Consider the following 15828-nt stretch of genomic DNA (forward strand, 5'->3'; position numbering starts at 1 on the left):
CTACCCCAGATAGTCATGCAGTATGAAAACATCTGTGACATGACTACTTTGAAAATCGTGCAGTCTGAACTCAGGATAACCCCAACCCATGAAACTGAAGAGTAGATAAGCTACAGCAGCAGAAGATGAAATGCATTCTTGGTGACACTCCTTTCAACTAAGAACAATAAACCGGCTAAGGTGTTTTCAACTTTTTACTCTATTATTAATCAATTATATCATTAATCATGCTCGCTGGTGTCAACACAACATATAGCAAGTTGTAAAAACACAGCAATCTGCTAATCGAGTTGGACAAAGTACACAAATTAGGCACTTGAGTAAAAATGCAGATAGCCAAATCAAATACTTCCCCAGTAGAAGAATACATTTCTCCAGTAGAAGAATAAACTTCATCATCTTTTTCAATATTACTTGAGTCAATGTACTTTTTTTTTATTAACTTGAGAAGTAAATGTACTTAGTGATGTTACAGGATGTTTATTTAGCAAGAATGGTGACTTTTTAGACTTGTCTTAGTGTAATAATCACACTGATAATTAGCGATAATTCTAGTGAAACCACATTCACAAGCTGAACGCCACTCAGATAAGTTTGCATATTCAGTGACTCTTTCTGTATAGATCATTTGATTCAGTGAATTTTTTACTGGAGACTCGCTATGAATGGATCATTTGAATCAGTGAAACCTATATTAGAGACTCACTCCATACCTATCACTTGAATCAGTGAATGAATTATTGGAGTGTCACTCTGAACGGATCATGTTGACTCATGAACAGATAGATGTCAGTTCAGTTCATGAATTAATTGTTCTATATACTCCAATCAAGCACAGATACTTAATATATGTACTTAAGTAAAGTAGTAAACAATATAGAACCGCAAACTGAAGCGGGAAAACTTTTGCCCGCTCTGATAAATCTCAATTTGTGCTGCATCATAATTTAGCATAAAAAACATGAGGACATTGATCCAATATTTTACAGCAAGCAGGATTAGTTAGCTACATTAGTTAACATATAATGAGAGCAGGGGAAGCAGAGCGAGGCCAGGGGAACAAAAGTTATTAATGAGCAACACTTTGTCTCAGGAGTCCCAGGGAGCAGTAAACAAAAATAATGAATGTCAAATGAATTGGTGATTAGGATGAACATACATCTGTTACTTTGTTTAGTTTAGATGTAATTGTTATTTTATGTTTACATTTTAATAAAATGGAATTTGAGAAAAAAATGTTTTATGTAAAAATGCTAGTACAGCATTTATTAATCATAGTTCTAATGCATTATTAAAATCCAAATTTATGCGTGGTAACAATAGTTAACAAGAACTAACAATGAATGACTTTAACATCAAGTTAGAGACAGTAGATTTTGTTGACAAAAAAAATTTGTCATAATTTTTGTGATGAACAAGTTTCTACTGATGAAAACTAGACGAAAACGAAATAAAAATTAAGCGATGATGACGATAACTATAATAAAACAACTGACACTATCGTTGACTAGATGAGAATATGACTGAAGGATGTTTTCTGGAAAATATCCAATCAGAATTAATCTTGGTGTGTGTGATGCATGACACACATTCGCACATTTGAAAGGTAACTGGTCCACAGTAGATGCGGGATGTAATTACAACATCTTCCATAGGAGCATCTGTCTGATTAAACTATAATAAAATGGCAACAGCTGAGAGAAAAGGAAGATTCACAGTAGATATCAAGACAAAAAAACATAAACCTTATGGGGAGGAAATAGCTTATAAAAATAATAAAACTAAAGCAACATCAGCAGAATCATCCCAAAATTGATGCAAAGGTAACATCGGATCTTTTTATTTACCTGAGTGTGTGCTTTTGCTTAACTGAAATAGAATAGACTCTCGCTAGAGTAGATTTAGTTGACTAAAATCTTATGAAATTTAGTCGACTAAAACTAAATTGATTCAGAAGATTAAAATATGACTAAAACTAAAATGGAATTTTAGTCAAAAGACTAAACTAAATAAAATTTTGCTGTCAAATTAACACTGGTTAGGGATAAAGTACATCCAGGATGTTGTTATTGCAGAATAAAGCCTGGCAAGCTGATGCGAAGCATAGACCACTGCTATATAAGACTGAAGGCCTTTATTCTGAAAACAACCGTCCTGGATGTACTTTATCTTTCTTATTACACAACTACTAGTCACAAAACCAAAAAAATTAAGCAAAAAAAATTTTTTTAAACAATGTTCCAACCTAAAGCCATTTATTAACACATTATTAAAAGCAAAGCTGACAGACAGGAAAACAGCTGATGGAGCATACACTAACTTGCACATTATTCAGTCACAAGATGGTACCAAACAGTCAAATACGCAAAGCTGACAGAAACTAAACTGGATGAATAATGCATATACTGACCTACATGTTATTAATTCACAAGATGGACTGTCGAAAACAGTCAAAAACCGCGGTGTGACAGACAAGCATATACATGTGAATGTGGGTGTTAGTATATGGATTTGAACATATTCTCTGATGGTCAAGGTGATACGAAGTTTCTGGATGAGCCTGTGTTATTTAGCGGTTGTTCTCTCAGAATAACATACCCTGGAATGTCGTGACTAATGAATCAGAATCAAGTATACCAGACAGCTGTGTAATAACTAATTTTAAAGATGAACAAATACAGTAATAAATAGGGTTGGATACCGAAACTCGGTGAATGTGCGCGTCTGGTGTGTGACACTTTTAACTGTCATGTGCACGACGTGTCGCGGCTCTGAGCAGCGCATCCGGTGTGTGACACCCTTAGGAAGCATCAAGGGGTGCATCAAAGGCACACATAAGTACACGTTGTGTCACACACCATCTCTAAGTATTTAATTCTAAACATTTTGAGAGATATGGACACCGTCACCGATGTGAGGCATTTGTTCTTGTTGCTTATAGAAGGCAAAGCGTGTAGTACGGCGTATGCAGTGAGCAACACCCTTCATCAACACGCATCAGTGTTTCCCCTAGGTTTACAATTTTTTGGGGGGAGGGGGGGGGGGGTGCGGCGTTGCGTGGCTGTTCAGACTGACACCGACACAAGGAGTCATGGTGTTAATTTGTTTTGTTTAATGACAGCAGCAAAAAACTGAACAATTATTTGAACTGTACAACCGTACAAGCTAAAAATGAACATTTATTTTAAATCTTTTTTTATATACAAACTGTGCAGCTGCAGTGTATCTTGGGCTTAATTACGTACTAATTAAAGTATACTTTTACACTTGACCTTTACTTAAGTATACTTCTTTTTCGTAAGGGTGTATTTACTGAATTACCGAGATCAGTCTTGTACAGTCAGGGGGAGTATTGCTGCTTTGACAGCCAAATTGGGTCAAAGATAGGGATGATCCTATTAGGATTTTTGCACATGATATTGAGTACCAATTCCTTGTCATGGTGAACGGCTGATGCTGAGCACCGATTCTAATGCTTCAAGCTTTATAATGCATTGAGCACATTTTCCCTCTAAGTTTAAACCTTGTGGGTTGCCACAGTGGAAGGAACCGCCACAGAAACTAATATAACACAGATATAGAAATTGTCATGAAAAATTACAATGCAGTTTAGAAACATTGCAAATGACAAAAGAATAATCTCAATCTCAGTCTCAATCAAGAACAAGTTTGCAGCGTATGTTGGATGCATAAGAATTAAAACGCACACCTATAAATCTAATTCTTCTTTACTGAAAGGAAAAAGGTATATAAACTACTGTTTATAGCAATGAGTGTGTTACAGGAATTTATATTATTATATTTTCATGTTAAAAAATAAAGTTTTATTTATCTAATAATTCCTGCCAGCTTTTAGTGAATTTGCAATATTGTCAAAACAGAACTTTCCGTTGTTATATATGTAAAAAGGCCTAAATACATGCAGGACCAATCAAATATTTTGCTGGTCTCCAACTATTGACAGCAGATCACTGAGAGATAGAGGGATTTGCACTAGTGATATCTTTGCTGCTCTATTCATTTAACCAAAGAAATGTAATGCTTAGACTATCCCTGTTCCTCACGCAATCTGTTGTCTTGCTCATTTACTCTAGTCGCCATGATTTCCGAGTACTTGAACTTGTTCACCCCCCTAATCTAGTGGTAGGGGAAACACTGCGCATGATCGCATTCATCTAATTTGCTTAAACTAAGCATTCTAAAGTATGGCTATATTTTACAAGCAAGGATTCTGACATACCAACATGCAGCAGATGCTTTACAAAAGTTGCGTGTAAGGGGGGAAACACAGGGGACTGTCTTTGACACTTCTGGCACTTTCAGTGAGTACATTTACATGGACACCAATACTCTTTAAACTGATTGAGACAATACTCTGATCAAGAGTCTACCACGTAAACAGTGATTTTTGATTATCTTAAAGGACCACAGACACAAACTGCGGAGGAAACATTTATAGGCTGGTGACACAATGACATTAATAGATCTATGTGCTATAACATATAACTGGGAATCATGAATGTAACATTCAAAAAGTAACTCATGTAAACACCTGAATCATATTAGTGTCTTATTATGATTAAGGCAAATCATTAGATCACTGATGTCCATGGAAAAGTAGTCACAAGCCCCAAACCCAGAAAAAAGGTGTTCCCTGATTTTGATGACAACCTTAGTAGTAAGCTAATGCAATGGTAATAGCATAATGCAAATCTTGCATTCATGCTAACAAACAAATTATCAAAATAAATATTTTAATGTAATTCAAATATAGAAAAAAATTAAATTGATGTTTACTTTAAACTTATTATAAATGTATATATTTATATTGTTCAATTATAATGATACTTTTTTTTGTCGACCGGTTTAGGCATCGTTTCGGCTCTGGTACCGTTTTTTTTTTTTTTTTTTTTTTTTTGTAATTTAGTTTTTTATTTTGAAAGTGAGAATATACAATTTTTACAATCAGATAGAAAAATACTTTTAACAGATATTACCCCATATAATTCCCCATCCCCCCACCCCATTATAACACAGAATAACTATAGTTTAGACCTAGCTGTTAGATACTTTACATTTAGTTGACATCCGTAGCATCAGATGAGGGTTAAGTGTCCAAGATTTCTTTGACGTTGCATATATAGATTTTCCATGTCGTAAGAATGTCCACCACTTTGGCATGGTTGATCCGTGCTGATGACAGTTCCAGATACAGTATTTCCAATAATGAATGTAACCAGTGTTTAACTGAGAGATCATGAGGAGGTTTCCACCTTTGTACCAACATTTTCTTTGTAGCAGTTGAAGCAGCTAACCAAAATTTACGGACCTTTGCATTTAAGGGAAATTGAGAGTTATCATTCAGTAGTAACAATACAGGATCTTTGGGGAAACAAATTTTTCTAACTTTAAATAAAATGTTCAGCATCGAATCCCAAAGTTTTTGCACCTCTGGACATTCCCACATCATATGTAAAAAGGTATCTGGACGCTGTGGTTCACAGAACTTACGGCTCCGGTACCATTTTAAAAGTATCGATTTAGCACCGGTATCGAAATAACCCCAAACGATACCCAACCCTAGTAATAAACGTATTGTGCATTATTTGTTCATGTTAGTTTAATTATAAAGTTATACTTTTCTGAGTTTAAAAAGCATTCATAGGTGCACTTACAAATGTCAAACAGAAAATGTGTAGAGTGCACACTAAATAATTGTGTAGTTTATCATTTATACTTCTATTTGTCCTCAGAACTTTATTTTGAAATGTGGTAATATGGGTCTATAGACAGACCTAATACATCAGCGATGAAGTGAAAGTTTTTAGTTTCATCCTTCATTTGTTTCCATCTGTGCGTGCATGTAAATTCAGGTCAGGGTCTTATAAAAAGATTTGTTTGTCTCTCTGAATTATTAATGTCTTGTTGAAAAAGCCTCGATTCATTTGCTCTGGCCCACATTAGGCTAACTTTGATTAGTGTCTTTTGTGCCAACTTCAAAGTAAACACATCTGGATTTCAGTAGATCATATCTAGTTATCCCAGGCTCTTTTGTTAGACATGCATGTCTTGTCAAGTCTGGTTTACTGGAAAAACATTATATTGTATCCTATTATTGAAGGGTTTAAAGCAGGGGTGCCCAAACCTTTTCATATAAAGGGCCAAAAACCAAATATCATTAATAGCTGTGGGTCGAAGATAAATATATCAAAATATTTTACAATAAAGTTGCCATGGGTAATTTCTTCATTTATTAGAAAACATTACTTTAAACCGTATTAACTGATGCAGTATAATGTTTAAAATAATAACTTATTGTAATAAAAACATGAATGAAACATTTAATTTCATTTAGCTTTTAACAATAAACCAAAAGGTTACATTAGATTTGAATTGACAGTCTCTAAACCATCTCTATCATTCTTCCCAGATGGGATGGTGGGCCAAATAAAAGGTTACCATGGGCCAACTTTTGCCCATCTCTGGTTTAAATAGTCTTAAAGTGTGTGTGTGCGTGCGTGCGTGCGTGCGTGCGTGTGTGCGTGTGTGCGCGTGCATGCAGTAATATAATGTGCTGTGAATGTATACATGTTTTGAAATTAACTTTTTGAGGTGCTATCCTGCATGTGTCATTACACCCTAACGGTGAACTCCTATCAATCTTGTGTGTGTGTGTGTATATATGTGGTATACATAAAATTGTATGGTGAAATGGTTATGACCCGGGTATTACAATGTTAAGGAGGTGGTTTATGAGGCCATATCACGTGTCCTTGAAATTCAAAATGCTTGAAAATCATACTTATTTGAATGTTACTTATTTTAACATTCAAATTTGGCGTTGGATTTAGGAGTAGGGTTATAAAATAAGTGTTTTTACAGTAGCAAATGCATTACATATGTGGAGAGTCCTTGTAAACCACATATATGTATGTGTGTGTTTTTTTGTTGTAGTAGCTTACCTTGATTTGAATGTTAGGTACCATTAATTATGCACATGTTCTATTGCAAAACACTTTGGCTGCTTTTCAGGTGCAACACAATACAATAGCATGTTTAATGCTGTAGGTAGGTTTAAGGTTTGGTTGTTAGGGTGAGAATTAACAGTTTCATTAAAGGTTTTACTACATAAATATTGTTATATTATTATCATTATATTTTTACCCTAGGTAAGAATATCATTTAATGTTGATAATTTAGAATTGGCGCTACAAAATCGCTTGAATGAATGGTTCAGTGGAAAATATTAAATTTAACCTTTGCTTGTTTTCACACACTGACAATATTAATTTGAAGTTACTTTCGGTAACTCATCCATCCATTCATTCATTCATTCATTCATTCATTCATTCATTCATTCATTCAATCATTTTCTTTTCGGTTTAGTCCCTTTATTAATCTGGGGTCGCCACAGCGGAATGAACCGCCAACTTATCTAGCATATGTTTTACGCAGCGGATGCCCTTCCAGCTGCAACCCATCTCTGGGAAAGGAAACTCATCTACTCTATTTTAGTTAGTACTGTAGACATCAGCGTTTACACTTTTATCCCATTACTTCTGTGAAGATCAGGTTTGCTACACAGAAGCAATAATACTGAGTGAATGAGATGATTTCTGCTGTGATATGTTTTCAAGAGTTTTATAGGCAAACAGTAATCTTCATCATTTAGGAAAAAAGATTGTATGTTTGAATTAAGATCATAATCTTTTAAAATTATTAATTTAGCTTAAAAATATAGTAAAGTACAATTAAAGCACGGGAGTGTAAATTGGGGGTAAGTTTAAAAAAAATAATGGTGGCTTGATGCACTGCAGAGAATACATTGTAGGACAATGTGCTCTAGTCTTAGCCTGATACAATATAAAGTATCCATTTCTCTAAGGCCAGGATGAAATGTTTCCGAGTATTAAAGACAGATGTGAATGATGTCATGCACCTCAGTGTAATTTAAGTCATGTTTTTTTTTTTGGTCCCCAAGTTGCAGAGTTATTGGGTTGATATAATAGATGCACTTTCCCTGTTCATTTATTATTGATAATTAAAATATTATTACTATGTTTTTTTCTTTCTTATTATTTTATGTTGTTTAATTGTGCATATTTTTATCAATGACAATGTTTCTGAATATATGATTGTGGTTGAATGTTAGTATTCAGATGTTTTTCTATTTAGGCAAAAAGTAATTTCTATTAACTAATTTCATTTGTACTAGCCAATATGACAGTACATAATATTTTTCTACTTATTCTGTAAGATAAAGTAAAGGTTAAAGGCTTAACAAGGTTATGTAAACTTTGCAAGTTAGGATAATTAACCACGTTTTGGACAAAAGTGCTTGTTCTGTAGACCAGTGTTTCCCAACCCTGTTCCTGAAGGCACACCAACAGTCCACATTTTCAATCTCTCCCTAATCAAACACACCTGAATCAACTGATCAGAAGAGGCTCCCAAACCTGAAGTTAATGGGTCAGATAAGAGAAACACCGAAAATATGTACTGTTAGTTTGCCTTCAGGAACAGGGTTGGGAAACACTGCTGTAGACAATGTGAAAAAATATTTCTCAGGTGGGCTAATAATATTTTCTGTTTAAAAAAAATAACAACTACTCTTATTCTAGCCCCCCTAAAATACTCTCTGTCTCTCAAAAAATTGTAAAGTTAAGTTTGATTTTAAAAAAATGTCCTTCAATGTCAAGACTCTACTCTTAAAACTAGAAAAGGTTGTTTATTGTCACTGAGTACGTTTACATGAACACCATTTATCTGATTTTAATACAATTAGGACAGTACGATTAAGAGTCTACCATGTAAACAGAGATTTTTGATTACCTTAATCAGACTAAAGTCATAATCCAACTAAACAGAAATCAAATTAAGACATTTTAGTGGCATTATTGAAGTGCAGTACAGACATCTAAACACCACAATCAAACTATTACTATGGTGTAGGTGTTTTCATGGCATGGTGTTTTCACTGCATTTTGCGACAGGATAGTTGATACACACACGGCTGTTTGACACTATTCTCTGCACCTACCGAGTCAGTGAAGGACCACAGACAGCTGCATCGTGAAAGTTTTTTCCCATATGGCGTGCGGTATTAAATTCTGTTAAAACAACACTCTTTCAGCTTCATACTCGCATCCAATATGTCGTTTGTCACGGGGGCATGAATGGAATGTTCCTGAATGAAAGTGAAAGTGCCAAACTGCAGTTGAAGTCGACAAAATTAAAAATGAAACACCCGAAATTACATGAAACTCCGGAGTAAACGTGGGTAGCGTGGCAACGCAATGACGTTAATCGTATTATGTGCTATAACATGTAAAACAGGATCATGAACAGAACATTCAAAATGCAACTTATGCAAACTTCTTAATCATATTATTGTCTTATTCAGATTAACGCAAATAATTCGATCACTGATGTCCATGTAAATGGCGACACGGTGGCTCAGTGGTTAGCAAGAAAGCAAGAAGGTCGCCGGTTTGAACTCGGGCTGGGTCATTATAGTGGGTCACACTATAGGTGAATTGAATAAACTAAATTGTCCGTAGTGTATGCGTGTGAATGAGTGTATATGGATGTTTCCCAGAACTGGCTTGCAGCTAGAAAGGCATACGCTGTGTAAAAAATATGCTGGATAAGTTGACGGTTCATTCTCCTGTAGCAACCCCTGATGAATAAAGAGACACAGCTGATGGAAAATGAATGAATGAATGTCCATGTAAATGTAGTCACTATTAGTTTCTTTCTTCCACGTTGTTTTTTAGATGATTAAAAATGCTCTTCACACCAGGTAAAGAAGGAAATCCATAATATCTCCTCTGTGAAAGTTCTGTTTAACACCTTTATGTGTTAGAGTATATGCAAGAAGTGTTACTTTCTTTTTTTTTAGCTGCTTTAAGCCATTTAGAAGATAAGAAGATTTTAGAAGACAAGCCATTATTTTATCTAACAAAATATGATTGTGATTATTTGTATTTAATTTCTTCTTGCATTTTCAGACAAAGTTCTATTGCCATCGGAAACAAAGACTTCTTCAAACAAAGATCTGCTGCCATCGGAAACAAAAACGGCACTTCCTGATTCACAGTTCACACTGATGCTCACTATGATTGGTTGGTGTAATTTCCATTATAACCTCAAAGCATTTCACTTTTATTCTTTGTACTTTTAACATTGCTCACCTGTGTTTGCGCTGTGTCTAGCAGTCGTCCTCAGTGTGCTGCTGTTTGGTTTGGTTCTGTGGTGGCAAAGATCTGAATTCTGTGCCCATCGTTCAGTCTCTCTGCTTGGAGACGTGACACTTAAAGAATCTCAGGATCCTCTTCTGTTATCCAGTCTACCTGGAGTACATGAACATCAAGTAAGAGACTGTCAGATTACAGAGATAAACCTCCAATCATTCAATCATTTCAGTTTAGATAAATTAAAGAATATAAAAACTCTTTCCTAGTGTGATCTTTAAGCATCGAAAAGTGAGAGCAATGAAGGTTTATTTATATCGCACATTTTATACACATGTAGTATCAGCCTCTACTGTGCAATTTAAAAAGAGACTTGTAAAAGAAGGCATGTGATAGTGTTGATGCCATATTTGTTGGGCTTTTATGGTCAAATAGGAAGAGCAAAGTTGACACACCAGAGCTCCAGAAGCAGCAACTTAACTCAACCGGTTTCATATTGTTATTTTTGTTTAGTTTTTATACCCACATTGAGTTTTTGGCTATTTGCATGTCAACACTACTATTTAGTGTCAAAATGCATATATATATATTCAAAATCAAACAAAAAGTGCTCAGGGCTAGCTTAAATAATGTGTCAGTGCACTTTGGGTAAGGGATTCATCAGAATAAACAACAAAAATCAGTCTAAGGCACTCGAAAAATGTGAAAAAATATTTAAAAACCTTTATGCACATGGCTAATCCTTAAAAAACATACGCATTTCAGCAAAGAACTGCCTTCATCTATATATACATAAATATATAGATCGATAAATATAGATATATATATTTTAAATAATTTACAATATTTATTTATTTACAATACATAATAATAATAATATTTTTCAGGATGTTTATAATAGTATCTTCATCATTCTTATTTTATTTTATTATACATTACTTTTCTTTATTCAATAAGTTTTCCATGGGTCTTTGCATGCTGACAATAAGAAAATCAAACATAATGCAATGAAATAAAACTAATTTGGAAATGGATTTTAAGATTGATAATTGTGATTGATTGGCCGCACAATAAATCGTTTCAGCATCGATATCGCAATGTTTGCATCTGCATTATTCACATCGGAGGATCTGCAATGTCGAATCAAGATTATATGACCAGAAGGAACAGTTGAACACTCATGTTTCTGAAATGTTTGTCATTTGCAAGTGTTTTTTGAAGCTTGTGACTGTGTGAACATTTCAAGCCAGGTAAATCGTTCATAACAATGAAAAAAATTTATTGTAATAATTAGACTCCCAGAAAACAGTTTATTTCATTTACGTTTTTGCTTTACTGTATTTATCAATATATGTGATTGATTAATTGTATTTTTTGCAGATGCACTTCGCTACTAAATTATCACAGTCCGCCTAAAATTAGGATTTTTTTTTTACAATTAGAGGTATTCCAGTCATCTGGTGAAAATATACTCAATATCGCAATATGCATCACATCAATTTTTTTCCAATACCGTGCAGCCCTAATGGATAATGAAGTAAAGCAGTGGGGGAAATGACTATAAATTGAAATAATGAAATAAATTAAAAGTGAATGTTTCAATAAAAGGAAATATGTATATGTAAATACTTTTTAGCTAATTCGTTAGAAATATGATTTAAGATTTTGGTTGAAGGTGCTATCTTTTCTAAAGTTTCTATAAAAATGTAAAAAATAAAAAAATAAAAATAACACTTTATATTATACTACTTCTGTTTTCCGGTTCTTAGTCATGTATAATTTAATTTGACTTCAAATTGAAGTGACTTTTCAAGTTATGATTAAACAGCTGATCTGCTAGCTGTAAGGATTTCAGGAGAATCTAGATTTAATCTAAACTTACCCTTTATTTTTTACCAGGCAGGATAAACATTTATTTAAAAATGAATAAAAAAAACTGCCATAAGACCGACAATCAGCATAAAATGCAAAACGCAACTATTAAAAATGAGAGATGGAGAAGGTTGGCATACAATCCTGACAAAAACTTAGAGATAGACAAAAACAAGAGAGATATAGACATAGAAGATTGCATCAAATCCAAAACACAATGTAAAAATAATTCTCAATTTCTGCCAGGAGAGAGATAAACAGAAAAGATCATCATGAAATCCAAAACACAACTTAAAAATAATTCTGAATTCCTGGCTAGAGAGTGAGAAATCTGCATAAAATCTCAAAAAAAAAAAAAAAAAACTACTTAAATTCAGAATTTCTGCCAAAAGACATAAAAAGAGCATGAGATGGAAAACACAACTGGCAGGAAATCCAAAATCTAACTTAAAAATAATTCATAATTCCTGGCAATACAGAGAGAGATCGACAACGAAGATTTGCAGGAAATTCTTGTTATAGATTTTTCCATTAATGGTTTGACAAATCTCTTTAAAAACCCAGATAAAACAAAAGAATCTTCATTTTTTAGCAGCTGAATATTTATGCAGCTTATGTTGGACCTTTTTTGCCATCAAGAGTCACACACTTGTTTTTTTTTTTTTTTGGAGACAAAAGCTCATCAAAGACCATTCTTTGGGAGTTTCCTCATCAGAATATCAAGTGTTGTTTTTTTGTTTTGGCCTGCTTTATTGATAAGGGAGTGAATAAGGTAGTGAAACCACCTTAGGAGGGGTGGGGGGATAAGATTTCACTAAATGTTGACCTTCTTTTTTCTTGCAGACCCTCTCTTCAAATTCGACACAATAAGAAAGACACCATTTTCCTGTGAGGAAACTGCACCCATCCTGTGGTGGATTTCACAGCCCACATTTCCTGTCACGTGTGGACCAGAACACAAAAAGCAGGGGCAGAAACTGGATTCTACACAAATATCCTGCTTGGAGGCCCCAAACATGCTCTTAAATATCTACCAAATGCCTATTAATGATTAATTATTGCACAGAACAACAGTCAAACTGAATTTGCACTCAGTGAATCCTGTTTGTCTGATAAAAAAAAAATGCTATTGTTAGACTATTATTGATATTATTTACTTTCTGAATTATTGGCGTATGACTGTGTCATGTCTTTTCATCTTATATACACATGTACATAATATCTTGAGTTTTCTGTTTATTTACGTTTGTGAATTGCATCATGGGACCTTGATCTCTGCTCTGTCCACTTTTGATGTTGAAAATTCAACTCCACAGTTTAACAAAGTGACTTTTATTGACATTTTAGAAGTTTGAAATAGTTTAATGTGTAAGAAAAAGTATATATGTATATATATCACTTTAAGCTATTAAAAATGTTAATAAAGGTCACTTTTGGGGGTTAAAAGTTGTTTACAGATAGATCAAGTTAACATAATGCAATTCAAAAGCATAAATAAATAGGGAAAAGCACAAATATGAATGACAAAATATGGAAAACTGCTCATTTACGAACATTTTTAGTGTAGATTTTCTGCCGTTATGCATTACACTGGACATACAGCAGTAAAAAAAAATCATATAGTCAGTATTCTGTCAATAATTAACAGACCACATCGTGACTCAATAAGTTTATGAGTTCTGAACTTGTTTTAAGGTGTTGTCCTGTTTAGTTTATGCTGCTGTAATTAGTGACAAAGTGACTACTGTCCATCACTGTTGAATTCATAGACGCACAAGTTGACCAATCTGTCTTTGAAGGTGTGAAATGTGTGCATGGAGACCATGTATGTTATTTAGAAATTCACTGATGCTGGAAATGACCACAGAGATGGTTGTGTTGTATTTATTACGTGAGGACAAAAGGAATGGCTATTTATTTTCCTGTAAATCATTTAGCTTTAAAGAAGGGTTTGGATCTTCTTTGGTACAGTTTTGGTTTAAAAGATTGTTTGTTGAATCATTTTAATGACCCATGGCTAGGGCCAGACAGAATCTGCAGACATTTTTTGCCATTTCTGCGCAGACTTTTGTTAAATTTATGCAGATTTATGCAGAATGATTTTCGGAGTATCATAACTAAAACCTAGTATATAAAATAAAAATAATAGCTTTTTAACTTGTATTTTATGTTTACAATTTAAATCCAATTAGATCCACTTTATTTGTTTTTTTTAACAAAGCAAGTGTCATATAATATCTCCACTAAAAGACAGAAAATTATTACTTTAAAAACTGTATTGTAAATAAATCATATGAATATTTTCATATTAGTCAATGATATTACTGAAATAAATTTAAAAACTGAATAAATAGAAATTTACACATCTACACAAGTAAAAAAAACAATCAATGATGCGCTAAAAATCCGCGAAATTCTGCGCGCGCATGCAGATTCCGTGTGGGCCTACCCATGGTGATATGTTGGACTAATACTGGAAGAAATAAAATCTGAGTTTTATTAGAATTCTTTTTAAAATTAGTTAATCTGTTGTTTTTCTTGAGTACATTATCAGCTTTTTTACCCTATTGAAGAAAACTGTCAACCTGACATTTGTTGGGTTAACAAATGATTTATTGATCAATAAATAATGTAAGAACGAATAATAGATGCTAAAGTTGAATTTCCACCAGTAATTCATGCAGGGTCACTGGAGGGAAATGATGTGAGTCATAGGGTGATTTGAAACGAAAGTCGTACGTTATATATGCCATAAAGAACAGTGAATGTGTGAGCAAGTGACATAACAGGGAGTAGTCTGACACCTTTAATACTGCGTTCATTCATTGTCATCCGCTTTTCCGGCTTACGGGGCAGCAGTTTTAGGAGTGAACCCCAGACTTCCCTCTCCCCAGACACTTCCTCCAGCTCCTCCGGGGGGTATCCCGAGGCTTTCCCAGGCTAGCCGATAGACATAGTTCCTCCAGCGTGTCCTGGGTCTTCCCCGAGGCCTCCTCCCAGCGAAACATGCCTGGAACCCCTCCCTAGGTAGGTGTCCAGGAGGCATCCGAAACAGATGCCCAAGCCCCCTCAGCTGACTTCTCTTGATGTAGAGAAGCAGCGGCTCAACTCCGAGCTCCTCCCGGGTGACAGAGCTACTCGCGCTATCTATAAGGGTGCGCCCTGCCACCCTGCGAAGGAAACTCATTTCAGCCGCTTGTACCCGAAATCTTGTCCTTTCGGTCATGACCAGCTCAGCTACTTCTTCACCAAGACGGAGCGGTACATCAACCGTATTACTTCTGCCGCTGCAATGATCTATCCTTCCCTCACTCGTGAACAAAACCCCAAAATACTTGAACTCCTCCACCTAAGTCAATACCTTTAATACTTTTTGAGAAAAAATGCAGAAGACAAAACAGACTACATGCCTTAAGTGTTTCAATTGGAATTTTATCAAGCTACAGGGATGATTTTGTGTGCATAGCAAACAAAAATGAAGACTTAATTCAAGTTTATTTTCTCCTTAGTGTCAGTTTTGTGCATGGGTAAAACTGAACTTTGACGATACTCACTTCGCTTCTAAAATATCATTACTAACACCCAGGGGCGTAGCGGACATTTTTAAAAGTGGGGTGGACAGCTGTATGAGATCCACAAGTTTACGTTCATATAATTATTAATCACCTGTTTCTAAATGGTCTGTCTCTAAAAGTGAGGGGGACATATCCCCCCTGTCCCCCCCCAGTTGCTACGCCCCTGCTAACACCCAAAATCTTATTTG

At 34.6% G+C, this 15828-nt stretch overlaps 1 protein-coding gene across 2 annotated transcripts in view; it reads left to right on the forward strand.

The window, feature by feature from the left end:
* Positions 1–14650, forward strand: part of LOC130233763 (low-density lipoprotein receptor-related protein 8-like) — a 44461-nt gene extending 29811 nt beyond the window's left edge. Inside the window, exons 10-12 of one of the 2 annotated variants that reach the window (XM_056463955.1) lie at positions 10011–10124; positions 10215–10372; positions 12909–14650. In XM_056463955.1, coding sequence (XP_056319930.1) covers positions 10011–10124; positions 10215–10372; positions 12909–12935 — 299 coding nt within the window. In that variant the 3' untranslated portion in view covers positions 12936–14650. The remainder of the gene's footprint in view (positions 1–10010; positions 10125–10214; positions 10373–12908) is intronic. The other variant, XM_056463956.1, reaches the window with a different exon arrangement.
* The last annotated feature ends 1178 nt before the right edge of the window (positions 14651–15828 follow it).

The sequence above is a fragment of the Danio aesculapii genome, chromosome 8, assembly GCF_903798145.1.
Source record: "Danio aesculapii chromosome 8, fDanAes4.1, whole genome shotgun sequence".
NCBI classification, from domain to species: domain Eukaryota; kingdom Metazoa; phylum Chordata; class Actinopteri; order Cypriniformes; family Danionidae; genus Danio; species Danio aesculapii.